The sequence below is a fragment of the Dermochelys coriacea genome, chromosome 20 (genome assembly GCF_009764565.3).
Source record: "Dermochelys coriacea isolate rDerCor1 chromosome 20, rDerCor1.pri.v4, whole genome shotgun sequence".
Lineage (NCBI taxonomy): Eukaryota > Metazoa > Chordata > Testudines > Dermochelyidae > Dermochelys > Dermochelys coriacea.
Window position 1 is genome coordinate 5,774,320 of NC_050087.2, and position 16,059 is coordinate 5,790,378.

Below are 16,059 nucleotides of genomic sequence, written 5' to 3' on the forward strand. Positions count from 1 at the left end.
TGCTGCTTTAGTAAGGCGATCTCGGGTAGGCCTACGTGTGCAGCAGTCACACCTCTGACTGATTGCCATGTAGACAGACCCTTATAAGCTCTTCGGGGAAGGGACTGTCTTTTTGTTGCAAGAAAAGGAGAACTTGTGGCACCTTAGAGACTAACTGTTAGTCTCTAAGGTGCCACAAGTACTCCTTTTCTTTTTGCGGATACAGACTAACACGGTTGCTACTCTGAAACCTGTCTTTTTGTTTTGTGTACAGCACCGAACACTGTGAGGCCCGATCCGTGACTGGGGCTCCTAGGTGCCACTATAATATAAATTAGTAACAGGATTCAGACAGGTTGATGCAGGCAACTCCCAGGTCAAACAATTCCTGTTCATTCAAGCATCTGGGAGAAGTTAAAACCAAAGTAATTCTACTCAGTGTTTATTCTCATTTCACTGGCACTTCCTGACATAACAAGAGCCAGTTCAGAAACACAGATGGTTTCTTTTAAAACCATGACATAAATTAGACTCTAACGTTTTAAAATGATTAACTTGGATGTACAAGAAGCCTGACCGACTCATCCATTTAAACTACCCTGTGGAAGCTAAATCAGCCCCAGAAAGTGCATTTCAAAACTGTTTTTTTAACCAGTAAATTAGTCAGTTTTATATACCAGGATATTGCATTGCCATCCTGTGAGTTGTTTGTCTTGTTTTCATACGCACACGTGACTGACTACAGCCCCAACTACTGTACAAATGCTAGATTGCTGCATACTGAGTTGGGGATGTGAGCTAAAACCGGAAGAACTTTATTTCAGAGGTCCCTGATGCCGAAAGCTATTTTTAGAGGCAGATCTGCTTTTATTCCAGCTGCGTTGCCTCTCCAGTGGTTCAGATGTTGGCTTCAGCAGGCACCCCCTTGTGCATGATGTGTTCCAAGTGGGCTTTCTCGGAGATATCCAAGTCGATCTTGTATTTGGCCAGAATCTTTAAGATTGGACGAAGTTTTAGCCACCACTGTTGTTTGGGGAGGCGGTGCCTGTTTGGGGAAAAAGAAATGTATATTGTAAAATCCATTCCTGAACATGGGACACATGTTAGGCATATCGCTTAATGCATTACTGGAAAGTGCTCAGATACTCTGATGATGAGCATGGTAGGGGAACCTATAGAGAAAAGAAAATAATTGTGACCCGCAGCGACTTTTTAATCCACGCCTCTGGATCACATAGGCATATGCGTGATGCTGCTCATTCATGAGCTAATATACTTAGAAAAGACTTAGAGGAGTTACCAGGAAGGTCAAAGCAATGATCCCCACCCAGGAGCTGGATAAGCTACTGCTCCCAACAGGAAATAACTCTGGGAGCAGGCAGGGAAGTGTTGATATTATTAATAGATTTCAAGGTCAGATGGGTTTCAGAGTAGCAGCCGTGTTAGTCTGTATTCACAAAAAGAAAAAGAGGACTTGTGGCACCTTAGAGACTAACAAATTTATTTGAGCGTAAGCTTTTGTGAGCTACAGCTCACTTCATCGGTCAGATGGGACATTCTGATCAGCTTGACCTCCCCCAGTGATTCCTGCTGTGAGCTTGTCACGTCTGGTTGAGCTAGAGCATCACTTTTAGGAAGATACCCAGTCCTGGATTTTAAAGACTCCACATGAGAAAGGATCTGCTGTGTCCCTTGGGAAGCTGTTCCCATTGTTTACTCTGGTTCAAGGCACACATTTTCATTTCCAACCATGTGATTTTTATCTAGTTTCAACTTCCTGCTCCTGGGTCTTGTTACTCCTTTATCTGCTGGATTCAAACCCCTTTCTTCACACTGATCATGGTCTTTATGGTACAACTGCTCTGTACCCTCACGCTGTCTTCTCTCGTCAGTTTCTTCAATGAGCTGAGCAGTGGGACTTCCAACACTTCTTTTGGGATGCTATTCTGTTCGCTGAGAGATCTCCCCAGTTGGAAGACTTACCTGATGTTCAGCCTATGATATCCCTGTGTCTTAATTAGAGACTAGCCCTCTACAACCTCCCTCCTTGCTTCCTAACCCTTTCAAATGTTTTCATATCCTCCCTTAGTCATCAATGTGTCACCAGTGCGGCAGATGCACAGGAAAGGGGGGAGAACATTTGGAAAACCTACTCAAAATCGGTCTGTTCTTCGAGTTCGGCGAGTGGCTGGAAGACAAGATTCCGTCTGCGCATGCCCAAGAGACAGGCTGAATCTGCGGTGTTGGCAAAGATACGACCTGCAAGGAATTGGAGTGAAACCATCTTAGTACTTCAGCACCCAGCCCTCCAGCTCATCTGCTGCAGCTCGCTGACTGTGCGCCCAAGTTCATTTGCAGAGGAGGCAAAACCCCTGGACAAGGAGGCAGAGAACAAAGGAAGGCAGCCTGAGGCCACCCTCAAATGTGACAGTGAGGCCTCTTGCTGAATGCTATGGGATTGCACGGTCCCCGAGCCCTTCATTCTGCCGAGAAATGCAATATAGGGAGATATCTTGTTTGAAGGCTAGTTGGTCCATCTCTGCCTTCAACCAGTTCTATTATTACTGGTGTATAGAGTACATGCTGTCAAGCTTAGATAAGTCTTAAGTGTAATTTTTGCCATATCCTCACACTGTACTTCAGAAGAGAATTATATGTATCAAACAAGTTGTCCAGTAAAAAAAGTCACTGTGGGAGGAAAAAACCAAAAACAAAACCAGGTTCCACTCTGTCCACTGATTGCATGGGGCGAATATCCCTGAGGATTTTGATATCTGTATGTTCCTGAAGACTGACACTACGTGAATTCAAAGTAAGTGAAAAGCACAACTGGATGCAAGGATCCTTCCTCCTCAAACACATTTGGTTAACTTAGCAGCCACAGCAATTCATTTCTAACCATCACCTCTTAATGCGCTAAGCAGCCTGCTGCTCCATGTTCTGTAATAATGCCTAGCTCTTTTCATCAGTAGATCTCAAAGCACTTTACAAAGGTCACTTTCCTTAACCTCATTATACAGATGGGGAAACTGAAGCACAGAGAGGGGATGTGACTTGCTCCAGGTCACCCAACAGGTGCCCCCATGTTTCCGGAGTCCACCCAGTGCTCTAGCCTCTAGGCCGCATGGTTTTGCTACCATAAGCCTCATCCCAGCCTCTGTTAGTTTTTGAACGGCCAAATTCTCTTCTCCCCCAAATGTACCCTAGGTGTCTGTGACTCAGGCTCTTGCAGTTCCTGGGGCCAGCGCTGGTCCTAGCCCTTATACCCCCATCAGAAATGAGGGGCTGCCTCCCCACCAAGCTGCTCTCCCACAGTCTGAAACATCCTCCTTGTCTCTGAAAAACCGGGTCCTAAATGCGCTGCGTTAGGGTTACCACCTTTGTGAAAATGCACTGAGAACTTACAAAAAGAAAAGGAGTACTTGTGGCACCTTAGAGACTAACAAATTTATTAGAGCATAAGCTTTCGTGAGCTACAGCTCACCGGATGAAGTGAGCTGTAGCTCACGAAAGCTTATGCTCTAATAAATTTGTTAGTCTCTAAGGTGCCACAAGTACTCCTTTTCTTTTTGCGAATACAGACTAACACGGCTGCTACTCTGAAACCTGTGAGAACTTACAGTTCTCAACCTCCGCCACTAGGTGGCGGCAGTGCCTTCACCCACTATAGCTGTAAATGCAACACTCACCCACCTTGTCTCTCTAATATCCTGGGACCCACACAGCTACACCAACACTGCAGGGTCCCCCAAAGCAGCTGGCAGAGAAGCAACAGCCCCAGTGTGGATTGCCAAGTGCTTTGAAATCATTGGTTTTAACCATGATTTAAATCAGCAGGCAGGAACCCCTGATTTTAATAATCCATTTTAATCTTATTTTGCATTTGTACTTTTTAGTTATTTTCCTTTTAAAAAAACCTGATTCTCATTAGTTGATAACCACTACGTGTTGGTTTGCAACTAAATACAGCCTTTTCACTCCATCTGGTGCTTCTTTTTGCTAACCAGAAAGCTGTAGTGTCTATTAGCTTAACATCCATTTATTCAGATGCTTAATTTTTCCTTTTTTCTTACTCTTAGAAAACGGTGAATGACACATTTGTTTACTACATTAATTTTTTACTCAAGCTACCTTAAATGTGCTGAACACATAAGAAAAAAAATAAGTTTATCACAACCAACTGACTTATTAAACAAAGGAAGTATTGGCTGTAGTTGGTGAATTGAACTGATTGTTTTCTGGTCATTATGGCCCAGATCCACAAGAGAGTTATGTGCCTAAACGCCAGACAGAGGTGCTAAGTCCCTGTTTTGGCATCACTGCAATCCATAAAACTCAGAACCCGTCGGCCCCTATACTCACTCAGACCTAAGTTGTCAGGGTAAAAGCTACCGTGGTGCTTATGTTTCTGCCTCTGGGCATGCACGCTGCTTCCTCCCTCTAGGAATCCAGATGCCCATCTCCCACCTAGGTCCCAGAGTGATTCACAAACTGGGGGAAGACCGGTGAAAGGCCACCTGCTGGATCAGGTCTCATTCAACACCCTGTTGGAGAGAGTAGTTCCCACTCTTAGCCCAGGGGTTAGAGCACTTGCCTGGTATGTGAGAAGGGAAATCCCTCAAATCCTACCTCTCCAGAGAGTGCTCTAGCCACTGAGCTATGCAATAGTCTGGTGGGGTGCTTCCTTAACCTCTCCCACTGAAGCTGTTCCACTCTAGATAAATAATGGAGCAATTGGAGCCAGGGGACTGGATGCTGGGTCTCGCTTCTCCCAGGTGGATGCCCTAATCGCTGGCCTACAGAGCCACTCTCTCTCTCTGGCCCAATGACTATTTGTCATTGGGCCAGAGAGAGAGAGAGTGGCTCTGTCGGCCAGCGGTCAGGTGCTTTCTCCCAGTTCAGTGGTTTGACTTTCTTTAAAACTTCAACAGCAATCAGGTACTGTTTGAATATTTTTTATTTAATTTAAATGATTTTAAAAGATTATAGTAAGTTTAGGCCTTAGGTAGGTTGTTAAATTTGAAATTAATTTTAAAGAAAAATGGATTTAATTTCAAAAAACAAATCCCATTTAAATAAAAATCGGATTTTTTAAATCCTGAATGTAGCCACAAAAGCACGTGACATGTGCACGCAACTACGGCACAGAAAGCTAGGTGGATGGCTCCTACTGGGCCATGGGGGTCTCTTCCTACCGTGTAACCTACCATGCCTGGAGTATTCCTTGATTTTTCCAGTGAGCCATGCCACAGACTTCGCACCCATCTTAGTTCCAAAGTTCCTGTCGAAGGGAGTTGGCGTCCCACCCTGCCATTCGCAGCGAGAGAGTCAGTTTGGTTTCAGGCATGAAGAGTCATGACAACAGGGAGAACTCACTGCCTTTCAATGGGATACCTGGCGCATCACCGGCCCAGAAGGCAGAATTAATAATACAAGGACTATTACTTCTGGACACTGTACCAACCCCAAATTCCAGCACCTGGCCCAGCAAGGCGATTTCCATCTAGTACTGTTCTCTCCCAGCAGAGGATTTGGGAGCCCAGAAGAGCTGCTATTGGCTCTTTAAGGTGGTGTTGCCGGAAGCCAATCCAACTGCTCCTTTCCAGAGGTTTGGGTCATTTGGACAAAGCAATAGGGCAGAGGAAAGATGGTACTGAACTGGGAGGAGCTTCGCTGTTTAGAGGAGAGCATCCTCTGTTATTTAGCATATTATAATGGCACTGACTGAGAACAGGGCTCCATTGGGCCGAGCGGTACTGAGATAGGCCCTGGCACAAGGCTCAGTCTAAGCAGCCAAAGGGCAGGAGGGGAAACAGAGGCATCAAGAGGGAAAGGGACTTGGACAAGGTCACTCACTAGCTGAGTGGCAAAGCTGGGACCAGAACTCAGGTCTCCTGAGTCCTTGTCTAGTACCCCATCCACTAGGCCATGCTACCTCACCAGTTTTGTGTGTACCTGCTGCATGTGTCCCAGCACGTTCTTCCTGCTCTCGAAGATGCCTTTCCCTTCCTCTGAATACAGGTTGAAGATGAAGTCGGTGGTGTAGTTTTCGTTGCACTTCTCATTCCTGTGAGGTGCAAACACGAAAGCCCAAGTGAATGCGGGGTGGACACGACAGATGGAGACAGGATACTCAAATAAGTGGCTTTTAAGGCATTGGGTGATTGGGGAAAAACTGAGGCAGGAAGGAGATTCATGAAGAGAGAAATATAGATTGGTGAGGCAGAGCTGAATGACAGCTCAGGGTCAGCCCTTTAGAAATGTGCTCGGCCTGTATTGCCTATGGTTTTCATTTGCGAGTATGGCTGGATGGTTTTTTTTACCGTTACACCAGGGAGATGAGCAGATCTTTTCCCTAGACAGATCTGGAGAACATTCCCAAAGATCCAAAATGACTCAGGTTCCTAAATCCCATTGAAAGTCAATGGGACCTGTGTTTCTAAAGCCCCAGATCCTCAAAAGTATTTAGGTGCCTAATTCCTACTGAAATCAGTGGGCACCTAAATACCTTTGCTGAGCTGGACCTAAATGACTTAGGTGCTTTTGCCTTATAGCTGACTGTATTTTACGAATCCCAAGGTCCCTTGGTGGTCTTTGCATCAGGATTCTGATTGCTCTCCAGACCCTCAGAGCACCATTGTTAATACAGGCTGTGGAATGTATATCCCAAGTAAGAGGCGTCCAGCATAATATGGATTATCTAATGCTGTTCATGGAAAAGGGCTTTACGAGAGGGAAAGTCTCATCCCCAGGGTACAGTTGAGGAACCTGCTAGACAAAGAAGGCAAGTGACTTGCCTTAGGACAACCAGCAGGGCTGTGGCAAAGCCAGGAACAGAACCCAGGTCTCCTAAGTCCTGGTCCAGCGCTTCAGCCACTGGCCCCTGTTACGGCCTGTGACTGGCCCCAGCCTGATGTTTTGTTTTGATGCTGGTTACCTCAACACCAGGCCTCTCTTTACTGTGGTCTTCATTTTCTCACACAGATGCTCAACGTTAACCTGTTAACGTAGAAAAGAGGAGGAGGCTTCTTAGATTCCTGTGAATTTTTTAAAGCAAATCCAGATATTTTAAAAGCATTTTTTAAAAGGAGTGGACGCAAATCCACATCTCAGGGAGTAGGAAAACTTCTCCGGTCAGTCGATAAAGCTCAGCTAAAGGGGAATGCCGATCAGATAAGAGCTAACTAGGCTGCTGAAATGCCCATGTGATGTATACCTAGACTGCAGTAACTGAGGGTTCAGAACTGCCATTGATTTTAACGGGACGTTACGGCCAATGGCAAAACAGTGGTGCCTGCATGCACCCTTGGAGGAGTAGATGTCCCTAGCCCCAGCGCTGATCTCAGTTTAGTTACTAGGCTCCATGCAGGAGTCGCTGGGTGAGATTCTTCAGCCTGTGGGTGCAGGAGGTCAGAGCAGATGATCAGAATGGCCCCCTCAGGCCTTAAAGTCTATGGGCCAGCTTCTCATTCGCACTGTTACTGATTATGATTTGTATTCTGGCATGGACCAGGATCCCATTGTGCTAGGTGCTGTATGGACACAGGCCAAAAAGCCAGTCCAGGCTCCAAAGTGCTCACAAGCTCCAATTCCTTTGTGTTGCCAGAGCTGCGGAAAAGAGCATTGGTGTAAATAAGAACCAGGCCCTACAAAAGCCAGAATAACTCCACTGCAGCCCAAGGCCTTGCTCTGGATTTAGACTAGGGTCGCTGAGAGCAGCATTTGCTCCCTTGCCTGACATGAGCCTTTCCAGCAGGAAGTGGGACAAGTCCGTCCACACCGACCTGCGTGGATTCCCCAGGGATCTCGGTCCACTGAGACCCTCCGGTTAGTTTGCATCTCTGCCCTCTAGGATACAGGCCAACAGCTGAATTAAACAGGCACTGCTCCATTGACTTTGGTGGACTTGCACTTGTTTCTGCCAGGGGTGAACTTGGCCTTGAAGTCTGTGGAATGCTATGCCCCATGGAGGCTCGTCAGCAGGAGGAAACAAACCTGGGGCCTCTGGATCATGAGACTCCATGGGCTGAGCTAAAAAGTCCATCGTTCTTAGCCAAGTCTGTAGCAGGCTCATCAACCTGTTTGGGGTGCTATCCCAGCCACCGCTTGAGGGAGAGCACACACTGAATGGGGATGGATCAGACCTCGGGCCCGTTGGTTCCCAGTACTACAGCCACTATGCTTTCTAGATACATGCTTCTGCACAGTTGTAGCTCCATGCCTGTCCCATGGAAGGTGCTTGGACTCCAGGTGAAGAAGTCGATGCACAGTGTACTTGCGTTGCGCTGTGCTTGAGCACAGAGGAACAGATGTGTTGTTTATAGGTAGAGACTCACCTGTAAGTCACGGATGGTGAAGGGATCTTCGTAAATATAAGCCGCATCCGCTCCTGCAGCCAGGCCTGCCATGGTGGCCAGATAGCCACAGTACCCTCCCATGGTCTCAATGATGAACACCCGCCTCTTGGTGCCGGCTGCAGATTGTTTGATACGGTCACAGGTCTGGGGAGGGAATAGGAACAAGATTTATTTAGAGCTGCTTAATAAAGGCGATCAAGGCTGGGGTGATGTGAATGAGGGTTAAAGAACTACTCTGGGGGTGTGGGGATGGGGCATGTCTGTGAAACACCCAGTGAAATCTTTCATCAGAAGCGAGGTAGAGAGACTTTCCCACTCATCCCAGACCAGGAAGGCTCCTGGAGGGGAAGGGCTCTCACTTGAACAGCAGCGAGGCTGAAGTGTAGTTCTCTCTTAACTGCAGAGTTCCACAATGCCTCAGATTCAGTGGGATCTTGTTCTGCCGTGGTGACTTTGAGAAGCTGGGCCAAGCAGGCAGTGGTAGCAGATAACAGGGCCCCTGGGGTTGGGGGTGTCACGCTGAATATTAGGGGTGGATTGGCACCTTGCAATCCAGCCTGAGTTATAGTGGCAGCGTGTGGCTGCAGTGCCCTAGGGACAGGGCAGGATGTGAACTGAGACTGAGGGTAGCAGTTCAATCACTGCTTCACCATCTCTCCATGGGAGGGGAGTTAGCTGCCAACCTTTTTCCTGGCATAGCTTACATCTCCCTCCATGGGCACAGCTGCATTGACTGCACATTGTGAGAGAGGGGCACTGCTTTGCCTCCACCCACTCCCCACCCCTGCCTACCTGTCTGCAAAGTAAGGGGATTAGCAGCCCAAAGGCCACTCTCTTCTTTGCACAGTGTCTGGCAATCATGGTATCCCATGCAGGGGAAGTGGGCTCCTCATGAGCATACAACAAGGCTCATAACTGAGGCCTTAGAAAGATGCAGCTGTTATGGATGTTTGTTTTATATTTTGTTTTATATTTTGTTTGTTTTATATTTGTTTTATATTTTGCAGTGGCACTGAAAACGCTTTTTATAGAACAAGAGAAACAATGCTCGTAATTTTGACTGTAATCTAGCCTGGAGCTGGGCAGTGGATCAATCTAATGGATTCAGCCCTCAGAAGAGAAATATTCAAATCAGGTCATTGCTAGAGTTCGTTTGGGCGGAGAGGGACTGAGGAGGAGAGAAAGGGAGAAACTTTTGAGGTTTTTTTCATGTTCAGTTGGAAATTTTGTAAACTTGAAATTTCAATAAATAAATAAATTCAGCCTCCTCTATAATTTCCTCAACGTTTTTTCCTGATTTCCCCTCCCTGAGATTTTTAAGGCCAGAAGGAACCTTTGTGATCATCTAGCCTGACCCCCTGCTTAAAACAGGCCAGAAAACCTCACCCAATAATTCCTGCATCAAGCCCATAACTTCTGCTTGAGGTATAGCATACTTGAAGGGGATGTTTCCACCGCAGATGGGAGATGTAATTCCCAGCTCGGGTAGAAGTACATGCGTTTTTTTGGCTCGAGATCCTAGGTATGTATTCGGCCAGCTAACCTGAACTGCCACCCATGCGGCTGCAGCCAACTGCTCTTTGATTACGCTAGCTTTACGGAAGTATCACACCCCCAATTGCTGTGTAGATGTACTCAAAGACTTCCAGGGATGGAGAATCTCCCATTTCCATTGGTAGGGAGAACAATCGAGATAGCCGGGGTCAGAATTTAAAACATTCCACCCTGCTCTGGTAACTAGAATGGCACTAAAACCATTGATCAACTCTTGAATGAAATAAGGCAGATGTCTCCAAAAGATAAATATTTTTTCCTATGAAATTTCATTTAGTTAAGGTTGTTTTAATAAAAAAATTACAAATAACCAAGGGTATTGTCTTAATACCTGGGAAATATACAGCTAAGGAATTGTGAAGTAATTTTCTTTCTACATAAAGAAATATTTCAATCTTTTTCAGCAATTCTGCCTTTCATTTTTACCTCATTACACGCTTCCTTTACTGACACTAATATCTTTCAATATATTTTCAACCTTTACTATGGACTTGTTGCTGATCTTTATATAACAAGGACAGTAAACTAATTTCTTTTGACAATTAGTAAGAACATAACATAAGCGGTGCCACCCTGCTTAGCCCATCCCCTGGTCAAGTTTTAGTCAGGGGTATATAGTAAAGGCATGGACAGGTCACGGGCCGTGAATTTTTGTTTACTGCCTGTGACCTGTCCATGACTTTTACTAAAAATACCCGTGACTAAAACATAGCCTTATTTATCGTGATAGATTCAAGGAGCTCAAGCTATTTAGCTCAACAAAGAGAAAGTTAAAGGGTGGCTTGATCACAGTCTGGTACCTAGATGGGGAACGAAAACTTGCGAATGGGCTCTTCAGTCTAGCAGACAAAGATTAAACAAGATCCAGAGCCTGGAAGCTGAAGCTAGACAAAGTCAGAGTACAAATAGGCTCATATTTGTAAATGTAATTAACCCCTGGGACAATTTACCAAGGGTCGTGGTGAATTTTCCATCACTGGCAATTTTAAAATCAAGATTGGATGTTGTTTCTAAGAGATCTCTCTAGTTCAAACAGCAGGTACTTCAAGGAAGTTCTCTGGCCTGTGTGGTGCAGTACGTCAGATGATCACAATGGTCCCTTATGGCTTTTGAATCTACAAATCATACGACTAGTCGACTGGGGGTTTCCATAGCAGGAGGAAGATTTCAAATGCTTTACCGTCGTAATAGTATTGAGGGCGGTGTCAGCTCCGATGCTGAAGTCAGAGCCAGGGACATTGTTGGACACGGTGGCTGGAATAACACACACCGGGATGCAGAGTTCTTCATATTTGCCACGACCTTCCACGAGCTCTAAGCTCCCAGTGAAAGCCTACGGGATGTCGGGAAGAAAGGGAGAGCAGTACAGAAAAGCCCTGGGTTTGCTTCTGGCTGGGGCCACATTCTCCTCCAGGTGCAGGGAGGATAGTGACTGAGTTGGAAGCTTTTCCTAACACTCAGTAGTTTGGTAACATAATCCTAGCCCTGCTGAAGATGGGTATTTTGCCATGGACTTCAGTGGGGCCAGGATTTCCCTCGGTGCTGCATCTGGAAAGTGGTCAGTGTGAAGATTAATCCTATCGTACCCAGAATGAGACAGTTGGGTGTTTATTATTTGTATTATCATAGAGCCTGGAATCTCCAGTCATGGACCAGGTGGAGGCATGGTACACAGAAAGGACAGGAAGGGTATTCTGCTGGGTCTAAGGCCTTTTGGGGTGGGATCAAGATTGGTTCCATTTGATTCAGGATCGGGTAGCAATGGCTTTGTGGGATGCTCCCCCTCACCGTCTAAAAGCCTGAAGACGGGCAATGTGTCCAGCAGGTGCCCAGCGTGTTGTTTTGCACAGAGGGGCAAAGAACGGACACCAGTGCTGTGCATCTACCATGAGAGCTTTGCTGAAGATCGCCCAGTGTCCCACGCAAACACATTCTGGTCCTCTCAGAAATGGAGAACACAGGAGCTTTATGATCCAACTCTGGCAATGCCACGCAGACACCTAGTGAGGGGACCAGCCATTCTAGGAAGCTGTAGGGAATGGAACCCTGACAGATCCCCTGGGCCTGGGGAAGGAAAAGGAAATGGGCCTGGAAGGGGTCAGCCCACAGGTTGAGTTTCTTAATGCCCTGGTGACTGGAGCCCTGCTCTGGATGAGACTCAGCTCTCAGGCTGCATTGGGATGATCTGTGCTCCTGATTCACCACGGGAGATTTCCAGCATTTTCAAGGCATTAACAGGCCTGGGAATGGTCAAGTTCCTCCAGTAACGACCTCCTATTCTCGGTGAGTATCTTTGCACCTGGCCAACCAGCTGGTCTCACGTCCCCCCGGATTCAGATCTCCTCTGGGGTGTTCTGTGGGTGGAGAAAGGTGGCTTGCCCCCTGATACTCCACAGGCCCGAGGTTCTAAGCCTGTAAAGACTCACCTCAAAGCCCCCGATGATGATCAGCCCATGAATGTTAAAATCGCTGATGGTTGTGCTGATTTCCTCCAAGTATTTCTTAGGCAGAGTTCTGTTGGAGGCAGAAATGCCAGAAAAAGCATCAATGTATCCTCCTCGGCCTGTATAGTCCCTGGATGTGGAGAGCACTGCATCGGGGGTGGAGGGAGATGGAACAAGAGGAATTTGCTGGGAGGCCGTAATGGGGTGGGGCTCAATTTGCTGAATGCAAGGAAGAGGCTGGATCAGTTTGCAGAGCTCCAGACTAGTTAAGGGCTTAACAGACTTGCCATCTGATCATTGCAACGGTCGCTTCAGTTTTCTCCATCGAATGCCCGTATGTGTGAGCAGGTCAATATCCCCCCACCCCCAACACATCATTCTTGACATCCTGCTGTGTTTCAGAACAGGGATGTTCTTTCCGTGCTCTGGATACCATCAAACAGCTCTCGCTTCCAGGCTGAGGCCAAGCGTGAGAAGCCACGGAAAAAGGAAAAGTAAAAAGCAACTGAAATGAGCGGCTCAGAATGGCGGGGCCATCTCGGCTTCTGCTTGCAACAGCATCGCCATGGAGACATGCAGGCCACAATCCTTCACTGCCCCAAGGGACAGCTGGTTGCAGCTCCCTGATCTCCAGTTGCCTGGGCCTGGCAGAAGGTAGAGCTGCTTGAGGGGCTAATTTAACTTCTGCCGCTGGTGTAAGCTTCATGGTGGAGAGAGCTCAGCTCCATCACTCAGGCTAAGGATGCACCTGGGTGAATTCTCCAGTCTGTATCTCTGGCTGGTTTCAGTCTGTGCTGCACATGTTATTTATTTGTGTTACAGTAGCATCTAGGAGCGGATCCTATTGTGCTAGGTGCTGTACAAACAGAGCAAAGACAGTTTCTGCCCCAAAGAGCCTAAGTGATTTCGACGTACTTGGTGGCCCCGAGACCTAATCTCCAGAGGTGCTGAGTGTCTGCAGGAAATGCTGATTTCACCTGGAGTTGCAGCAGGTGGTGCCACAAGTCTGAAAATCGGGCCTGCAATGATGCTGATCAAAGCATGTGTTTGAGACCACTCTGGTAATAGTATCTTGAAGAACACAAAGGTAGCTAGCTAGAGGAAGAACGCTTTAGTGGGTTACCTTTTTGTTCCAAGTTTCGATCCACCAAGCCCAGTCCAGCCACCTACGCCTCCCCAGCCAATCTCTTCCACCTGGTGAAAAGGGAAGAGAAGAATGGAGTCATGAAGAGCTGGGCTATTTGATTTGCCAGTAATTTGCCAGTAACAATGGAGGGAACAATTTCCCTGGAGGGAACAATTTCCCAACATGGAAACAAGGTGGGGACAGTGGAAGTGACTCCTGATGGGAAATTGCACCTACTGAGCCCAAAGCACATCTTGAAATAACTATTCCCCGGTTTAGAGAGTAAGCAACTGATGTTGGTGTGAAATTGTGGGTTTGATTCTCCAGTGCCCGGCATCTTATGATGTCATTTACCCTAGTGCTTCATAGGCAATAGACAGTGAGGCTGGTCTGTCCAGAGCAGCTCTTACCGGACAGAACTTTCCTAAGCAATTTGAATCGCGTCTTATGGGACTGCACCCGATGTCCCCCACATATGTATACAGTTAAACACCTTTCAAACACCTTCAGGAAGACATGTTCAAGATAGTTATGTATAGTACTCAGTGTTGCATCTAACCAGAATTCACATCAGCGCAGACCTTCTTTAGGACACGCTTGTGTCTCCTGGAAAAGCACCACTGGGCTGAAATACAGATACTGCCCACAGCAGCTTTTGATCTAGTGTTGCTGTCCACACTGCCTGGAAGCCCAATACTAAACCAGGAGCCTTTTCTCTTTCACCTTGATTGTTCACTCCATAACCCTGCCATGTCGAACGTCAACTGAATATGGCTGGAGCCTCGTCATAGGCTCTCCCGTTCAGTTTAGGATCCATAGCCTCCTCGGGCTTGCTCCAGCCTATCTCACAACCTTATCCCTCTCTCCAGACCACCACTCCGCTAGCACTACCCTTCTCCAGACACTCCTGCCGTGTGTTGTGTAAGCACCTTCTCTTCTGCAGCTGCTGCTCTCTGGAAAGGCCTCCCTATCTCATCAGCCCCCTGTTACACCTCAGATTTCCCTCTTCTCCATGGCTCAATGTTCCTCTCCCACTGCTGCTAGTCAGGGCTCTTTACAGCACATGGACACTCTGTCTGGAAGAAGGATGCTGTAGAGCTGCCTTGTCCTAGATGGTACCTGTCCATGGGCGAGACCGTCAAACCCATCGTGCACAGCCAGCATCTTGTGCCCATGGATCAGCCCAATCCTGACGGCCGCCCTCACGGCTGCGTTCATCCCGGAGGCTGGAGCTCCAACGTTCATCACGGCCAGGTTATACCCGCTCTGCAGTGGGGGGAGCAGGAGATGGCATTGAGAAAGAAACAAAGAAAACTGGAATGCTCCCCAAACTGTCAGGCCTGCTGAAATAAGTGGGGCAAGGTCCCACAGCACCTGGGCAGCAAGGCCCCATGGCAGTGGCACAGATGTACAGCTTTGAGCTGGCCCATAGTTCAGACTGGTAACCTTGCATTGGCCACATGGCCCCACAGCACGCTGAGGGTCCAGACCAGTGGTGGGCAACCTGCGGCTTCAGGGTAATCTGATTGCGGGCTGCGAGACATTTTGGTGATGTTGACCATCCCCAGGCACGGCCCCCCACAGCTCCCATTGGCCAGGAATGGCGAACTGCAGCCAATAGGAGCTGCGGGAAGCGGCAGTCAGAACATCCCTGCGGCCCGCCGCTTCCTGCAGCTCCCATTGGCCAGGAATGACGAACCGTGGCCACTGGGAGCTGTCAGGAGCTGTGCCTGCAGACGGTCAACGTCAGCAAAATGTCTCGCGGCCCGCAATCAGATTAACCTGATGGGACGCATGCAGCCTGCGGGCCACAGGTTGCCCATCACTGGTCTAGACTTTCATTTTCAAAGGGGCCTGGGGCATTAGGCACCTAACTCCCATTGAAAACTAACAGGGCAGGTTAGATGCCTATCTCCCTTAGCCTTCTTTGAAAATCCCAGCCCTGATACACACACAGCTGCACACCCCATAAAGAAAATGGACGAGGAGCCACCTCTCGTTTGTTTCGTACCTTTGTAGAGGGCGGGCGCACGTGAGCCAGCAACTTGTAAACGTTCCAGTTATTCTGAAAGCTCCTGCAAGAAAGGAGAGAGTCAGATCTCAAGGCCAGAAGGGGCCATTCTGATCATCTAGCTCTGGTGTTTGAGCTAGAATATTTTTTAGAAAGGGAGGTCCAGCATTGATTTAAAGACCCCAAGCAATGGAGAATCTATCACGTTCCTGGGAAAGTTGTTCCAATGGTTAATTCCCCTCCCTGTAAAAATGGGCACCTTTCTTTTGTGTAGTAGAGAAGTATCTTCATGCTGTGGAGGAGGCTGTGAGCTTCATCTACTTGTAAGTTTCCCAATTAAGCACCATTAGAGGAACGCTGGTTTATTTTGAGTGCAATGTGGCTTAGCAGCTAGGGCATTGGACTGGGACTCAGGAGACTTGGGTGCTATTCCTGGCTCTGCCACTGCCTGCTGTGTGACCTGGGCAAGTCACGTCACTCCTCTGTGCCTCATTTTCCCCATCTGTTTAATGGGGGTCATAAAACTGACCTCCTTTGTAAAGCACTGTGAGATCTGCTAATGAAAAGTGCTAGATAAGAGCTAGGGAT

General features: G+C 47.6%; 1 protein-coding gene across 4 annotated transcripts in view; it reads right to left on the reverse strand.

Moving 5' to 3' along the window:
• Positions 1-408: 408 nt before the first annotated feature.
• PFKM (phosphofructokinase, muscle) overlaps positions 409-16,059 on the reverse strand; it is a 52,618-nt gene continuing 36,967 nt past the window's right edge. For all 4 annotated transcript variants that reach the window (XM_043506645.1, XM_043506646.1, XM_043506647.1 and 1 more), the window contains exons 13-23: positions 15,472-15,535; positions 14,580-14,726; positions 13,458-13,528; positions 12,317-12,404; positions 11,071-11,223; positions 8,316-8,480; positions 6,917-6,978; positions 5,935-6,046; positions 5,187-5,286; positions 2,133-2,238; positions 409-1,024 (exon numbers count right to left, since the gene is read on the reverse strand). In XM_043506645.1, the coding sequence (XP_043362580.1) occupies positions 877-1,024; positions 2,133-2,238; positions 5,187-5,286; positions 5,935-6,046; positions 6,917-6,978; positions 8,316-8,480; positions 11,071-11,223; positions 12,317-12,404; positions 13,458-13,528; positions 14,580-14,726; positions 15,472-15,535 (1,216 nt within the window). In that variant the 3' untranslated portion in view covers positions 409-876. The remainder of the gene's footprint in view (positions 1,025-2,132; positions 2,239-5,186; positions 5,287-5,934; positions 6,047-6,916; positions 6,979-8,315; positions 8,481-11,070; positions 11,224-12,316; positions 12,405-13,457; positions 13,529-14,579; positions 14,727-15,471; positions 15,536-16,059) is intronic.